This window comes from Octopus bimaculoides, chromosome 11 (genome assembly GCF_046866305.1).
Source record: "Octopus bimaculoides isolate indiv1 chromosome 11, ASM4686630v1, whole genome shotgun sequence".
Lineage (NCBI taxonomy): Eukaryota > Metazoa > Mollusca > Cephalopoda > Octopoda > Octopodidae > Octopus > Octopus bimaculoides.
In genome coordinates this window covers 41,296,462-41,311,357 of record NC_142938.1, presented here as the reverse complement: position 1 = coordinate 41,311,357, position 14,896 = coordinate 41,296,462, and the positions used below count along the sequence as shown (strand labels likewise).

Sequence of the window (14,896 nt, the reverse complement as noted above, 5' to 3'; positions counted from 1 at the left end):
CATTGTCTGTGTAAGGATAAACTCTTTGTCCAATGAATAAATAACATCAATAATTTCCTCAATTGCAAGGAGTCTAGGCCTTGCTCATTTACCAGACAAATGCTGGGTTCATCACATATTTGTTTTGTTGCAAAAACCTGTTTTTTTCTTTTATTGAAAATAAAAGAAAAAAAACCTGTTTTTTCTTTTATTGAAAATAAAAGTAAACAGCAGCTATGGAGGATACCAATGAGTCATAAACACTCAATTACAAAGTTGCAATGTGATCAGTTGTCTGTTTTTAGTGTTTTGTCTTCTTTTTCTGTGTGTGTGTTGTTCATTACCACTTTACTGAGAATCCAGTAGAGGTTTCATTTATTTTATTCCTGCTTTTCAACTATTTTTCGTCATATATAAATAAATATATTTATTTGATTTTGAAGATTCACCTCAGTACTGCTTCAACTTTCTCACTTATGTGCATTTATTCAAGCATATAAATGAGATTCAGATTAATACTTAGAGAATCATCAGCTTCAAATGAATAAACTCTCCCACCTATATTGAGTACATTTTCCACTATTTGTACAACAAACCCTTCTCTGTCTTTATATATGTATAAATATATATATGTGTATGATGAGTATATAGGGATAAATTATCCAGGTGGATACTGTAAGAGCTCTCAGGTATAGTCCAGGTTCTGGCTAGTCAAAACAAGTAGTAAGAAGCATCAAGGATTGTTTAGGGGGAGCAATCCCACTGTAATTATTCTGATGGGTAAATCAAGGTTCACTTTGCTGGATTATGAATTTTTTCATAGAATTACAAAGAATACAGTAACTGGTACATCTTCAAACTTTTCTGTTAATTTAACAGTTAATTGTACAGCGTAATTAGTTAGTTAAACTAACTATCAATCTCTTGTACCAAACTGCTAAGCTACAAAGACATAAACCAACACCAGTTGTATAGCAGTGGTGGAGGACAAATACATACACACACACACACGCATATATATGTATATATTGAGTCATCCCATAAATAATGCAGTTTTTTCATTTGTATGAACTAAAAGTTGGAGAGGGATGGGATAAACTACCTGTATCAACTTGCTATAAAAGCAAGCAGTAATTTTACATTGTTCTTATTCTTAATGTAAGTATTGAAGAGTGCAGTTCGATTTTAACAGTTATTTTTTCAAAACTATAATGAAAGTGACAAAGAAGCATATTTTGCTTTATAAGTTCAATAATGGCAACAATGCACCAGAAAGTGTGAGGAATATTAATGCAGTATATGGAGGTCGGACAATAAGCGTAAGCCAGTTTCAACAGTGATTCCAGAAATTCTGAGCTGAAAACTACAGCCTAGAAGATGAGCCTCATCCTGGAAGATCTGTACAGCTCGACGAAGACGTCCTGCAAACGCTGGTAGAACAAAATCCCATCATAACTATTGAGGAACTAGCAGAGAAGCTTGGATTTGGTCGATCAACCGTTCATTGACAACTGTGTGCCATTGGAAAAGTCAGCAAATTGGGTTAGTGGGTTCCTCACAAACTTTCCAAGTCTAATCATATGCAGAGAGTGAATGTGTTCTCTTCTTTGGTGTCACGTCTCATGAATGAACCTTTTTTGGACCAAACAGTGACTGGTGATGAGAAATGGATTCTCTATAAAAATGTCAAGCACTGAAAACAGTGGATGGGGAAAGGAGAAACACCAGCACCCCTGGCTAAAGGTCTTCACCCATGTAAGGTGTTGTTATCTGTTTGGTGGGATATGAAAGGTTTAGTCCACTTTGAACTTTTAAACCCAAATCAAACGATAGCAAAGGAGATCTACTGCAAGCAGCTTGAGAAGCTTAAGTGAGTGCTAGAAGAAAAATAACCATCTTTGGTTTCAAGACGAAAGGTGTTCTTCCATCAGGATAATGCTCGGCCACATACAGCGAGGATGATATTCCAAAGGCTGGAGCAGTTTGAAAGGGAAACGATGCCCCACCCACCATATTTGCCGGACATTGCCCCATCTGATTATCATATATTTCACAGTCTTCAAAATCATTTGGATGGAAAAGACATGAATTCTGAAGACAAGTTCAGAACAGTACTGGAGGAGTATTTTTCCTCATGGACAAGTAAATTTTAGAAGAGGGACCTTGCAAGTCTACCAGATAGATGGAAGAGCATTGTAGCAAATGAAGGAGAGTCTACTTTAGATTAAAAAAGAACTTTGTTTATCTTATTTTGTTTTTGGATTTGGTTTGCAAGATTCTTTATGTGAGTTCATGTGTTGAAGCATATTCTGTTGTGTCTGGAGAGAGTCATTTTCTTTTTGTGCCTTATAATTTAACACACTCACTGGTAAAATTATAAGGCACAAAAAAGAAAATGACTCTCCCCAGACACAACAGAATTTGTTTATCTTAATTTTGAAAAATAAAAAAAGTATTAAAAAACTGCATTATTTACGGGATGAAGAATGAATAGAAATGGCTTTTCTGATAATTTTTCCACTTTAATAATTAGTTGTTTCTAAGTTTACAAATGTGACTCTGATGGTCCCATGTTCTTGTGTGTGTATTTGTGTACATATGTATATGTACACCTCTCTCTATATGTGCTTATGTAAAGGTATATGTATATATGTGTGTGTTGGTGTTTGTATATGTGTATGCTTATAATTAAACACTCCCTATTTAAGCAGTATATAAACTCTAAATTATCAGTTTGAAGACTGTTTTTAAGCAAGAAACTCCCATCAGTGTCATTTATAAACATCTAATTATTAAAGTGGAAAACTATCAGAAAATTTATTTCTATTAATTTTTTCAAATATATAATACTGTACCAAGGACATTTTGTTTCTTATTCTACTATACACGCACGCACGCGTGCATCCATAATCACACAATGGACTTCCAGAACCATGTGATTTGGAAGCAAACTTCTGACCACACAGTCATGTCTACACTTATATTTTATGTATATCTGTAAATTGTTTTTCATCTACCTTCTATTGTAGAGATGTCTTACCATGACACTTCATGGTCATCAGACAAAAGTGCCATTCATGCAAACTATGTAAGTCTTTCAGTAATTCTAATTATTTTTGTTTATTCTTTTTTTGTATACATTCATTGAAAATGTTTCTATAATAAAGATTATTTTTAAATGCACTTTAAAAAATTTTATTGTTAATTGTTATATTAGGGATATGAATGTTGTGTATGTATGTAGATATATTGACATTCACTAGACTATAAAGATACATTAGAAGACTTCTATAGTCACATGGAAAATATCTTTTCAATCTATGCTTAGAATATGAGTTGAGCACTAGTAAACTGCAAAATACTCATCAAGCTTAGCCTCTACTTCTTTTTTTTATTGCTGTTTTTGCAGATTCCCATGCTTCTCTGTCACCATCCAAATCCATTATTATGAATTTGAACTAGGAGCTTGAGTCATAGTGAATCTTTCATTAGCTGATTACACAACCATTGTCACTGCCCCTATGGATCTATTACAGTTAATCTCTTGATAGAGCTTGGTGGTCCTGACCACTGATTTTCAAGGATTCTTGCACACAGCGTCATTGTAAGAAGCACTGTCAGCTCAGTTGGGCTTTTCCAGTACCTCTTGACAATTCACCATGTTGCAGTCCTATGACTTTGCCAAATCCCTGGCAGGGTGGCTAAATAGGTGTTACGCCTTGTTAAAGAGCAGCCCGTAACTATGCAGGGATCAGTCACTACTCTCTGAAGTATTTCAAAATGTCAGCATTAGCCACCTCTACTTACAACCGACAATTTTATACATCCCATGACACCAATTAGAAACTAGAGGTAGAAGGCCTTTATGAGTTAAGTACCTTGATCGGGGTTACAGAACAGCATCATTAATGAAATAGGACTTGTCAACTGATTGACTGAGGCTGTCTAGACTCCAATTGTCTGTTGTATCATGGTTTCAATGGCTAGATGCCCTTTCTAATGCCAACCACTTAAAAAGTGTGCTGGGTGCTTTCTATGTGCCACCAACATGAGTGTGTTGATGCAGCACTGGCCTGTTTAAGTGGCACTGGCACCTGAAAGGACAAGCCTATATGTGTGGAAGACAGCAATTTTACTTAGCTTGACACATCTTATCAAGTACAGCAAATCACCACATCTCCCAGTCCCTTGTCATTTCCTGTGACATCCAGTGTCCGAAGATCCTTTCTCACCACTTCATCCCATGTCTTTCTGGGTCTACCTCTTCCACAGGTACCCTCTACAATTTGAACTAGGCACTTCTTTACGCAGCTGTCCTCATCTATACTCATGACATGACCAAACCAGCACAGTCTCCCCTTGTGCACATGACATCTGAAGCCTCTTATCCCCAGTTTTCCTCTTAAATCATTTACACTTTGTCATGCATGCACATTGACATTGCCCATCTACTGGAGCATACTAGCTTCATATATATATATATATATATATATATATATTTACTTGGAGAATGGAGCAACAAATACAAGAAAAAGCATTTTCATTGGACTAGATAGCCGTTGGATGCTTCAGACTACCCCTGAAGGATCGAGGCAAACCTACCACTTACCTATATATATATATATATATATATATATATATATATATACAAGAGGAAGTTTAAAATTATCTACACTTTTGCAAAAACTCTAGATTGGATGCACTGCCTTCAGTGCACTCATACTAAAAGGTGATATTCTTATGGTTATGTAACCAAGATTTGACCCTGATCACTCCAGTTTTCTTTCTTGTGTTACAGAGAAGACATGGTTGCTTTGCTGGTAGTGTGAACCAAGGAAGAACAAAGATCAGTGATCTGATTTCTCTGGTCTGAAAGTGTATTAGGGGCTGAAGTTTTTTGCAGGCTTTCAGTACAAGATGGAGGTAGTGCTCTACCACATGGAAGTGCATATGAGTGGATCAAGAAGTTTTAAAATGGCCTGACAAGCATGAAGAGGGAGCAGGATATTCATCAGCCCCTACCATTGACATAAAAATTCAACAAGCTTGAGAGATGGTTCTGGCAAACTGACGAGTAACTATCAATAAGATGGCATGTTCTGTACAAATGAGCCATGGTCTGCATACAAAATCATCGACTTCCATGAATTCTGTATGAGATAGATGCAAAGAGAACTTACTGAAGGACAATTGTGTGGAAATCTGTCAACACTAATTTAACTGCTACAATGAAAGCAAAGCATTTTTTGTAGAGAATAGTCACAGGAAATGAAACTTTGAGCCAGAATCCAAGAGGCAGAGTATGGAATGAAAACACCCAGAATCAGCAGCAAAAAAGAAATTCAAGACTCAACTTTCTGCAGAAAATGTGATGCTAACCGTCTTTTGGGATGCAAGTGATCGTGAGAAATGGTTAGCTGCACCTCTGACATGAAACAAATTATATCACATAAAGCCAGTACTGAGGCACATAAACTAAACTATGTAAACAACTGCTTAAGTTGGATGTTGAAGAAGGAACCCTGTAATGTGCCCTCTGAATGAATCATATGCCATCATTTCTGGGAGGCAGAGATGAATATACAAATGGGAATCAGAACAACAACCTAAAATGATATATCGAATTCCCTAAAAGATCCTTCAAGTGAAGATTTTACCAGCACGCCACCTCATTCAGAAATATTACAAAACAAATATTATAAAGCACACAAGCTACATCAGGCAGTGTTTGACATCAGCTGCAAACTTACTAAAAATTCCAAACAATGCATATACCACCAAGAAATGCAAGCTCTGCATTGCAGAAAAGAATATAATTCCAAGGAATATGAAAAAAAAACAAGTTTAAATCTTTATGCCAAGAGGAAGATATTCACCTACAACAGCTTAAACAGAACATTAATAGCATCAAATTCACTGGTCTCATAGTGCCCACAAAGATCATAGACACTGCCTCTTTCTCTAGACTCAGTAAGGGAAAAAAAGTCAGTCAGATCCACTTTAAAGAGAAACCTCACAAAAAAAATGTGGTTAGGATTAGGGTTAACTACAGATCTTTCCAGCTCATTCTTCCTAATTTTTAAGACTGAGAAGCTAAAATAAAAAGTTTTATATTTCTGTTTTTAACTTATGTTTTGGTGGAATATTGGTAACCATATAAAGCACACATACTATTATATTCCAATTTTACTTAGTAGTGCTGTTTTGCCTGTAATCTTTTTGAAATAAGTACCAGTCAAGTATTGGGATTGATGTAGCCCCCCCTCCCTTAAAATTTCAGGCTTTGTGGTTGAAATAGAAAGGGTTGTTATTAGTCTTATCCATCCTTCTCATCTTACTAACCTTCCCTCATAACCCTGCCTAGACTCTTCACCTACTCTCTCTCCTATCCTTCAGTTTTAGGGGTCACTTTAGGCTCTTAGTCTTGCAAATTACAAGGTAATTTTCACTAGGGTTGGTACCATGAATAAAGTGACACTCTGTAAAATGGTTGACATTAAGAAGGGCATCCAGCTGTTGAGACCATACCAAAGCAGATATTGGAGCAAGACATTGTCATTTCACTTGTCAAATCCTGTCAAACTATCCAACCCATGTTTACATAGAAGCCAGATGTTAAATGAAGATGGTGATGATGATGGTGTTAGTATCTGCAGTAGTGATTATTTTTATTATTTCAAGTCTTTTCTGTTTGGCTGCCACTTTTCAATTTCTTTAATTTTTGTTCCACTTGATTTCATATTTGGTGTATTGGTGTAGTTTTGTATGGTAATCATTGACATGAAATTTATTTTCACCATAAATCAATAAATAAAGAGTTAATAGCTTTTAAAGTTTGCAAATTTTGAGTTATTTTAGCCAATCAAAAATCACAGACACATAGGTGCCTGTTTCTATAGTAACAAACCAAGCTGCTTACCTCTCTGTTGCTGTCCTATCAAGGCACATGGTTATTTTTCACTTTTTAAATGCTTAAAACACAAGTTATGAGGTGGCCATGAGATGTGCTATAAAATAACAGCTAAATTAGGCCTTAAATCACACACCATAATTTTTGTTTGTTTTTGCATAATTGTATGAATTTCTGTGTGTAGAATACAAATTTGCAAAAAATTTTCTGAAAATTCCAGAAAATAAAAGGGTTATGAGGGGTTATTTGTCGTGTGTAAAGCAGAATTCCACCAGTATTTCATTTGTTTACAGTTTCATATTAAAACATGCTATTTTCACAATTTTGGCAACTTGTGCAATCACACACAGAATGACAGCTTCCAAATCCTGTTTTCTGACTGGGTAAAAATGATCTGTAACTTTTTTTTTTAATTTTGGGGTAAAAAGTGAATTGGCCCCTGAGATTCAGCATGGAAAATTACATAAAAAAAATAAATTAAAAAATTTTCACTAAACTCTAAAATTTCCACAGGTGCAGCCAAACAGAAAAGATCCAATATTTCTCCTCGTATTTACAGCCAGGTCACTGGTGTGTTGTTTAACTGATATAGTGGAATAGACCTGGTGTAATAAAAGACAGAATCATTAAAACAAAAGTGAAGTAAATATAATGGTTTATTCTGTTATTGGTTTCAGTTATTAGCCTAGCAATTATGGTAGAAGAACCTCCTACAAGGGCATCTGTGGGTTATATTGTTCCAGTAATTTTAGTTATTCACCGTACAGTTTCGTTGCTTTATTTTATAAAGGGATGTGACTCAATTCACTGTTTCACACCTCTGTGTGCAAATAAAGACACACACGCACATGTATATACATATGACAATTTCCACAGTTTCCCATGCCCCACATTTCATACACTAAGAATTCATCAACCCAAGTCTACAACAGAAGACATTTGTACAAGGGATCTAAGTCAGAACCATTTAGTTGCAAAGCCAACTTCTTAATCATGTGGCAATGCTTATGCTGTCACTATTAACATATGCACATTTTAAATGTCTACCATGATTTAGTTGTTTCAGTTACAGTATACAATCTTAAATCAAGCAGCTTATTAACCATGTAAAACTCATATTTTTGAATATCAAAATTTGTAATATATTATTGCATTGCAACACCTATTTGCAGTTCTAAAAAAATTATCTTTTTTTAATTTGAACTAGATTAATCTAAAAGAACAAGAATTATGGGTAAAAAATGAGGTAACTAAACTGTTCCATTTTAGCTTTTTCTGTTTCTGCTTCTGTCATTTATTTAGCAATCTTATTTCTTGTTCATTTTTGTTTGATATCTGTATCACTCATGTTTCATAACATAATAGAATTCTATTTCATTGCATCCCAAAGAATTTGTGGTACATTGCTTACTGTAGCAGTAATTATTTAACTGTTTGCTGTAGTATTCATGTTTGCCTGTTTGCTGTAGCAGTCATGTTTGTTTGGAGTAGCATTCATGTTTGTCTGTCTGCTGTAGTATTCATATTTGTCTGTTTGCTGTAGCATTCATATTTGCTGTAGCATTCATGTTTGCCTGCTTTCTGTAGCATTCATGTTTGCCTGCTTGTTGTAACATTCGTGTTTGTCTGCTTGCTGTAGCATTCATATTTGTCTGTTTGCTGAGGCAGTCGTGTTCACCTGCTGTAGCATTCATATTTGTCTGCTTACTATAGCATTCATATTTGCCTGCTTATTGTAGCATTCACATTTGTTTACCTGCTTGCTGTAGCATTCATGTTTGCCTCCTTACCGTAGCATTCATGTTTACCTACTTGCTGTAGTATTCATGTTTGTTTGCAGTAGCACTCATTTTTGTTTGCTGTATCATGTTTGCTTGCTTGTTGTAGCATTCATATTTGCCCGTTTGCTGTAGCAGTCATGTTTGTCTTTGTGCTGCAGTATTCATGTTTGCTTGCGTGTTGTAGCATTCATATTTATCTGCTTGCCGTAGCGTTCATATTTAACTGTTTGTTGTAGCAGTCATGTTCGCCTGCTGTAGCATTCATGTTTGCCTGCTTGTTGTAGCTTTCATGTTTGCTTGTTGTAAGGTTCATGTTTGTTTGCAGTAGCAGTCATGTTTGTCTGTTTGCTCTAGCAGTCATGTTTGTTTGTTTACTGTAGTTTTCATGTTTGCCTGCTTGCTATAGCATTTATGTCTGCCTGCTTGTTGTAGCATTCATGTTTGTTGCCTGCTTGCTGTAGTATTCATGTTTGTTGCCTGCTTGCTGTAGTATTCATGTTTGTCTGTTTGCAGTAGCATTCATTTTTGTTTACTGTATCATGTTTATCCTCTTGTAGCATTCATGTTTGCTGTAGCATTTGTGTTCACCTGCTAGCTGTAGCATTCATGTTTGCCTACTTGCTGCAGCATTCACGCTTGTTTGCCTACTTGCTGAAGCATTCATGTTTGCCTGCTTGTTGTAGTATTTACGTTTGTCTGTTTGCTGTAACATTCATATTTGCCTGCTTGCTGTAGCATTCATGTTTGCCTGCTTGCTGTAGCAGCCATGTTTGTCTGTCTGTTGTAGCATTCATGTTTGCCTGCTTTCTGTAACATTTATGTTTGTTTGCTTCCTTTAGCATTCATGTTTGCCTCCTTGCTATAGCATTTGTTTGCCTGCTTGAAGAAGCATTCATGTTTGCCTGCTTTAGTATTCTTTGTTTCATTTCTTGAATTCTATACTGTTCATATTCTCTTGCATGCTAACAAGTGTACATGTTCCATTGATCGTTGTATTCATGTTATTGAAGTGACATTTTTAGTTGACATTTTTAGTGACATTTTTAGGCAAAAATATAGCAACTGACTAAGTTACCTTAATCGTTTAGCATTTAAACTGGCCATACCCAGCTTCTCATATCTACCCTACAATGTCATTCCTGTTGTGACCAACCTGTCATTTTTTTTTTAAATCATAGTGTCAGCAGTACAACATTATCCTTTCTTTTTGAAGACGATAAGTTATGATTTGAGGAAAATTTGCCTACTATTTCTTGCATTTTGAGTGACTATATTGAGACTTCCTTGTTGGCTTTAGTTGAAATGTTAAATGTTGTCAGCAGGTCTGGTTGTGATAAAATTAATGCTTTGTAACAGTGCTATGATAAAAATGAATTTTTAAAACATTCTAATAATTTGTTAACTAAAGGTACCACAAAATACAACAGTGTGTTTAAACAATGTTTTAAAAAATATAATCAAACAATAATCAAAATATTTTGATAAAGACTTTAATTTTGAATCAGTACTGAGAGAAAATTTCCAACATCTGTAGAAAAATCATTTTAGCTACCATATTCACTAACACACAGTTGTTCACTTCTCTCTGTCTCATTTTTTTTCTTTCTCTCTTTCTTTCTTTCATCTTTCCTTCCTTCCTTCTCCCCCCCCCCACTCACTCACACTGAGTCTGTCAGTTGACATAATGGTACCTAGGTAGAGTGGATTACAGAAAGTTAAAATATTTCTGTTGCAGTGATAAAATATAAACCATTGCCATGTTTGTCAGTATGCCAACATACTTGACTCCATTGTCATTTGTGCACACTCAAGAAAATGTTTGTAAAATTACTTATTGTACAACTTTTACATGTATTAGGAAATTAAAGAGAAAAATATGCTTCTCAAGAAGTTGGACCATGAACTGGAATATGAACGACATCATTGCTTTGAATTGGAATGTAATTTCAAAGCATACCAGAAGATTATTTCTTCAAAAGGTAATGTAACACAGCTATTCCTTCTAGATGTTCATTAGTGGCTGGCACTTCGTATCATCATCGTCGTCATCATCATCATTTATTACCTTCTTTCACATGCTTGCATTATTGAGGTAGATTTTCTACAGCCTGATGCCCTTCCTGTCACCAATCCTCACTTGTTTCCAAGCAAAGTAATATTTCCTAGTTGCCGGACATGTTTTTTCATGGAAGACTCAAACAACATCACATGTCATTGAATAATTTATATATTGATTCAATTAGTTACTTCTAATATTAATCACTCAAATAGGAAGACGGAGTGAATTCTATTGGGGTTTTTTTATGCAATCAAAACTATGCAGAGTTAGATATCTTGTTTCAGGACACATTTTCAAATTCACTATTTAGTATTTTTCCAAAAGTTGGTGGCTTTTACCTAGTTTAATAAAAATATTCAAATGTTTGTGTCTTTATTGATTTTCATGATGAGAATTCCAGTTGTTTGATCAGAGGAACTATTTATTAATGGTGTTACATAAAAAGAACTGGTGATGGTACCATGTAAACAGCACTGGTGATGGTGCCATGTAAAAAGCCCCCAGTAAACTCTGTGGAGTGGTTGGCATTAGGACGGACATACAGCCGTAGAAACCAAACCAAAGCAGACTATGGAACCTGGTGTGGCCTCTGACCTTACCAGTTCCTATCAAGCTGTCCAGCCCATGCCAGCATGGAAAAATGAACATTAAATATTGATGATGATCATGATGAAATAAGTGAAAGTAGCTGAGTGTTCCACAGACACTTGTACCTTTAATATAATCCTCAGACAGTCTAGCAGCATATAACAAAGCTGTGTCTTTGAATTTTTAAGCACATTCATCATAGAAACTTCCACAGCATTTCAGTGTATCCATTTTCACTTACCAGGCAGCTATAGTACATGATAATTACCTATGGTGTTGCTCACTGGGATCGAACCTGGTATCTCATGATTACAAAATGAATTTCTTAACCATTTAGCCATAACAGCCACTGATCTTTCGCTTGTACATATTCTCTCATTATTTTATGCATATTCTTTCATTATTTTGTATATATTTTCTCCTTACTTTGTACATATTCTCTTCCGCACGTGTACATATTTACTCATTATTTTGTATATTCACTTTATTTTTCCTATTTCTATATCTTTTTTTTTTCTTCTTTTCTATTTTCTGGATTCTTTAGATGACAAGATCCAAGAACTGAACAACCAAATTCGAGAATTGAAGAAGTTGCAAGACCAGATAGATGACTACCACAATCTCAAAGATGAATATGACAAACTAGAGGCTACTGCTACAAAGTATGTGAAATCAGTTCATTTGGCAGTGACTGCTGCTGTGGCGGTAGTGGCAGCTGCATTTGTTTCGGCTCTTTGCATTCTGAGTTCAAATCTCATTGTGGTTGACTTAGGTGGTTGTCTTTTCGGCACTGTAATATTCTTGTCACCACTATTATGTTGTGGCGATATTCCACGTCTTATTATCTTTGACTTATCTGTCATGCTATTGCTGATAGCTCCGCAAGACAATGATTTTGTTATGTCTACATTGATGGTAACTCAAACTCATATATATCACGTAACTGACACTGACTCCAACTGAGAACTTGTACAATGACTCTACTACTACTCACCTCCTACAACAACTGACTATCTGACTTTATAGTGGCTGATCATACCACTTTGTCATGTGAAAAATGTACCATTTTCACTACATCTCCCCCTTTAGTTTCTTTTTTTCTTTTTGAGAAGCAAGTAATTTTATTTAACTTTATTCTCCCCTCGTCCCTTTTTAGCATTTTTTTTTTCAACTGTAATGTTGTTGGTACCTGGAATGTATTATATAGCTATTCCATAGATTCTTCCAATCTGTTTGGTCCATTTTCTATGAATCTCTTCTTCAATTGGTTTCTGAGTTTTTTTCAGTACCTTTTCTGCTTTTAATTTCATATATCATTTTTCCTATGTACTTTATAATTTTTCCTTCTTCCTGGTATTGTTTTCCATTTTTATACGGCCTCATTTTGGATTGTCTTTCCTGGTACTTTTTCTTTCCTTGTCAGGTAACAGTTTATCAAAAACTGAATTCACCCTCCTTGTGAACATCAGTTCAGCTGGTGAGCTTCCTGCTGATGTATTGGGGTTTGGAGTCACCCTGTATACCCCTAGGAATTACTGCAGAGTAACTTCATCTGTGGCTTCCTTATTTGCTTTTCTCAAAGCTCTTTTAAAAGTGTCCACAAAATGCTCTGTCTGTCCATTTGATCTGGGATGGTAAGGTGCTATTGTTTTATATTCTACTGTGAACATTTCGTAGAATTTTCTAAATTCACTGGACACAAATTGTGTTCCATTGTCAGATACAATCACATCTAGGATGCCAAATTTTGTGAGTAATTCGGGCAAAAAATTTACTACAATTGAAGCAGTTGGTCTTTTACACTTTACAATTTCCAGCCATTTTGTAAAATTATCAACTACTACTAAGTAGTAATAACCATTTAACGGACACACAAAATCGATATGTAGTCTTGACTGTGGACTTTTTACTTCTGGCCAAGGCTCCCATTTTTTAGTAGGCAATTTCGCTGCTAGAGCACATCCTCTGCAGCATTTTACTACGTTTTCAACTTCCTTGCCATCTTCAGCCAATACACATAACTGCACATAAGCGCTTTCATCCTTGTGATCCCCAAATGTCCAATATGGAATTCTTTCAACATTCTTTTTTGTAGTGTCTCAGGTATCATTACCCTTTGACCATACATCAGTATGCCATCACATGTTTGAATATATGTTTACATCTTGTTTTTTTCTTACTGAACCTTTTTTTTTTTTGTTCTCTTTCACTGACCACAGAGATTTTATATGTTCATTAATGAACTTTCTTTTGACGTGTGTCACTTTATCTCCTCCAGAGTTATTGGTAATTCTCATACATTGTTCCACATTATGTGTTTAATTTCCTTTTCAGCTCTTAGGGCTGCTATTACTGTGTCCTCAAATGGTTCACCATTTCTGGGCATTAACCTGGATAGGCTGTCAGCATATCCTAACTTTTTCAAAGGTAAATATTCCATAGCATAGTTGTGGCTTAGTAGTATGGTGCCCCGTCTCTGCAACCTGTTTGCTATATGTACTGGGATTCTTTTCTTGGATCCATAAATCATTAGCAATGGGTGACGGTCTGTTTGTAGTCTAAACTGTCTACCATGTATAAACCTGCGGAACATTTTTATGCTAAATATAATCTCCAATGCTTCTTTTTCAATTTGGTTATAATTTTTTTCTGCTGACAATAATGTCCTTGATGCATGAACTACGGCCTTTTGGCTGCTATCTTCACATTTGTTACCAACTAGCATCTGTTGCCAGTAGCATTTCCAACTTCAGATCGAAGTGTGTCAGTGACAAGTCTGAAGTTAACATGCTTTTTAGTTCTTCAACTGCCTTCTGGCATTTTTCTGACCAAAACCATTTGGCATTCTTTTTTAACATTTAGTGAAGCTCTGTGTTGTGTATATTCGGGATGTGTACTTGATTGTAGCTTACCAAGCCTAAAAACACTTGTAATAATCTGATGTTTGTTGGGGGAAGCATATTCTGTATTACTTTGATGGGTCTGGCCTTCATCTCTTTTCATCAATTACTTGACCCAAATATTTGATTTTTTTCATCAAAAATTCACACTTTTCCTCTGTTAGTCTAAGCCTGTATTCATTTATTTTTCCAAATACATTTTAAATATGTCTGAAGTGTTGCTCCACTAACTCACTCTTTATCAAAATATCATCGAGATAAGCGAAAGTGAAGTCGCAATCATTTAACATTGTGTCCATCAGTTGTTGGAATATGGCAGGTACCACTTTTACTCCAAAAGGAAGCCGCTTGAATTTATACAATCCACAGTGTGTTTTGATTGTTAAAAGCTATCGTAATCTTCCTCTACCTATATCTGTAGACAGGCCTCCAAGAGGTCTAACTTCAAGAAAATTTTTCCTCCATTTAGGGTTTGGGAACACTTCTGTGCTTGGTAATGCATAGTTGTGTTCAAGTAAACAGTCATTTAATCCAGGTGAAAAGTCCGCACGCACTCTTAGTTTATTATTTTTTTTCTTTACATAACTATCAGAGTTGCCCAGTCTGAATGGTCGACCTTTTCAATTATAGCTAGACTTTCTAGTTTTTCTAGCTCTTTATTGACTGGTCCAATGCTACA

General features: G+C 35.5%; 1 protein-coding gene across 5 annotated transcripts in view; it reads left to right on the top strand.

Annotated features, from left to right (window-relative positions):
- LOC106868476 (uncharacterized) overlaps positions 1-14,896 on the top strand; it is a 79,761-nt gene that overhangs the window by 24,698 nt on the left and 40,167 nt on the right. For all 5 annotated transcript variants that reach the window (XM_014913757.2, XM_089359855.1, XM_089359856.1 and 2 more), the window contains exons 8-11: positions 3,009-3,067; positions 8,097-8,135; positions 10,529-10,649; positions 11,862-11,979. In XM_014913757.2, coding sequence (XP_014769243.2) covers positions 3,009-3,067; positions 8,097-8,135; positions 10,529-10,649; positions 11,862-11,979 — 337 coding nt within the window. The remainder of the gene's footprint in view (positions 1-3,008; positions 3,068-8,096; positions 8,136-10,528; positions 10,650-11,861; positions 11,980-14,896) is intronic.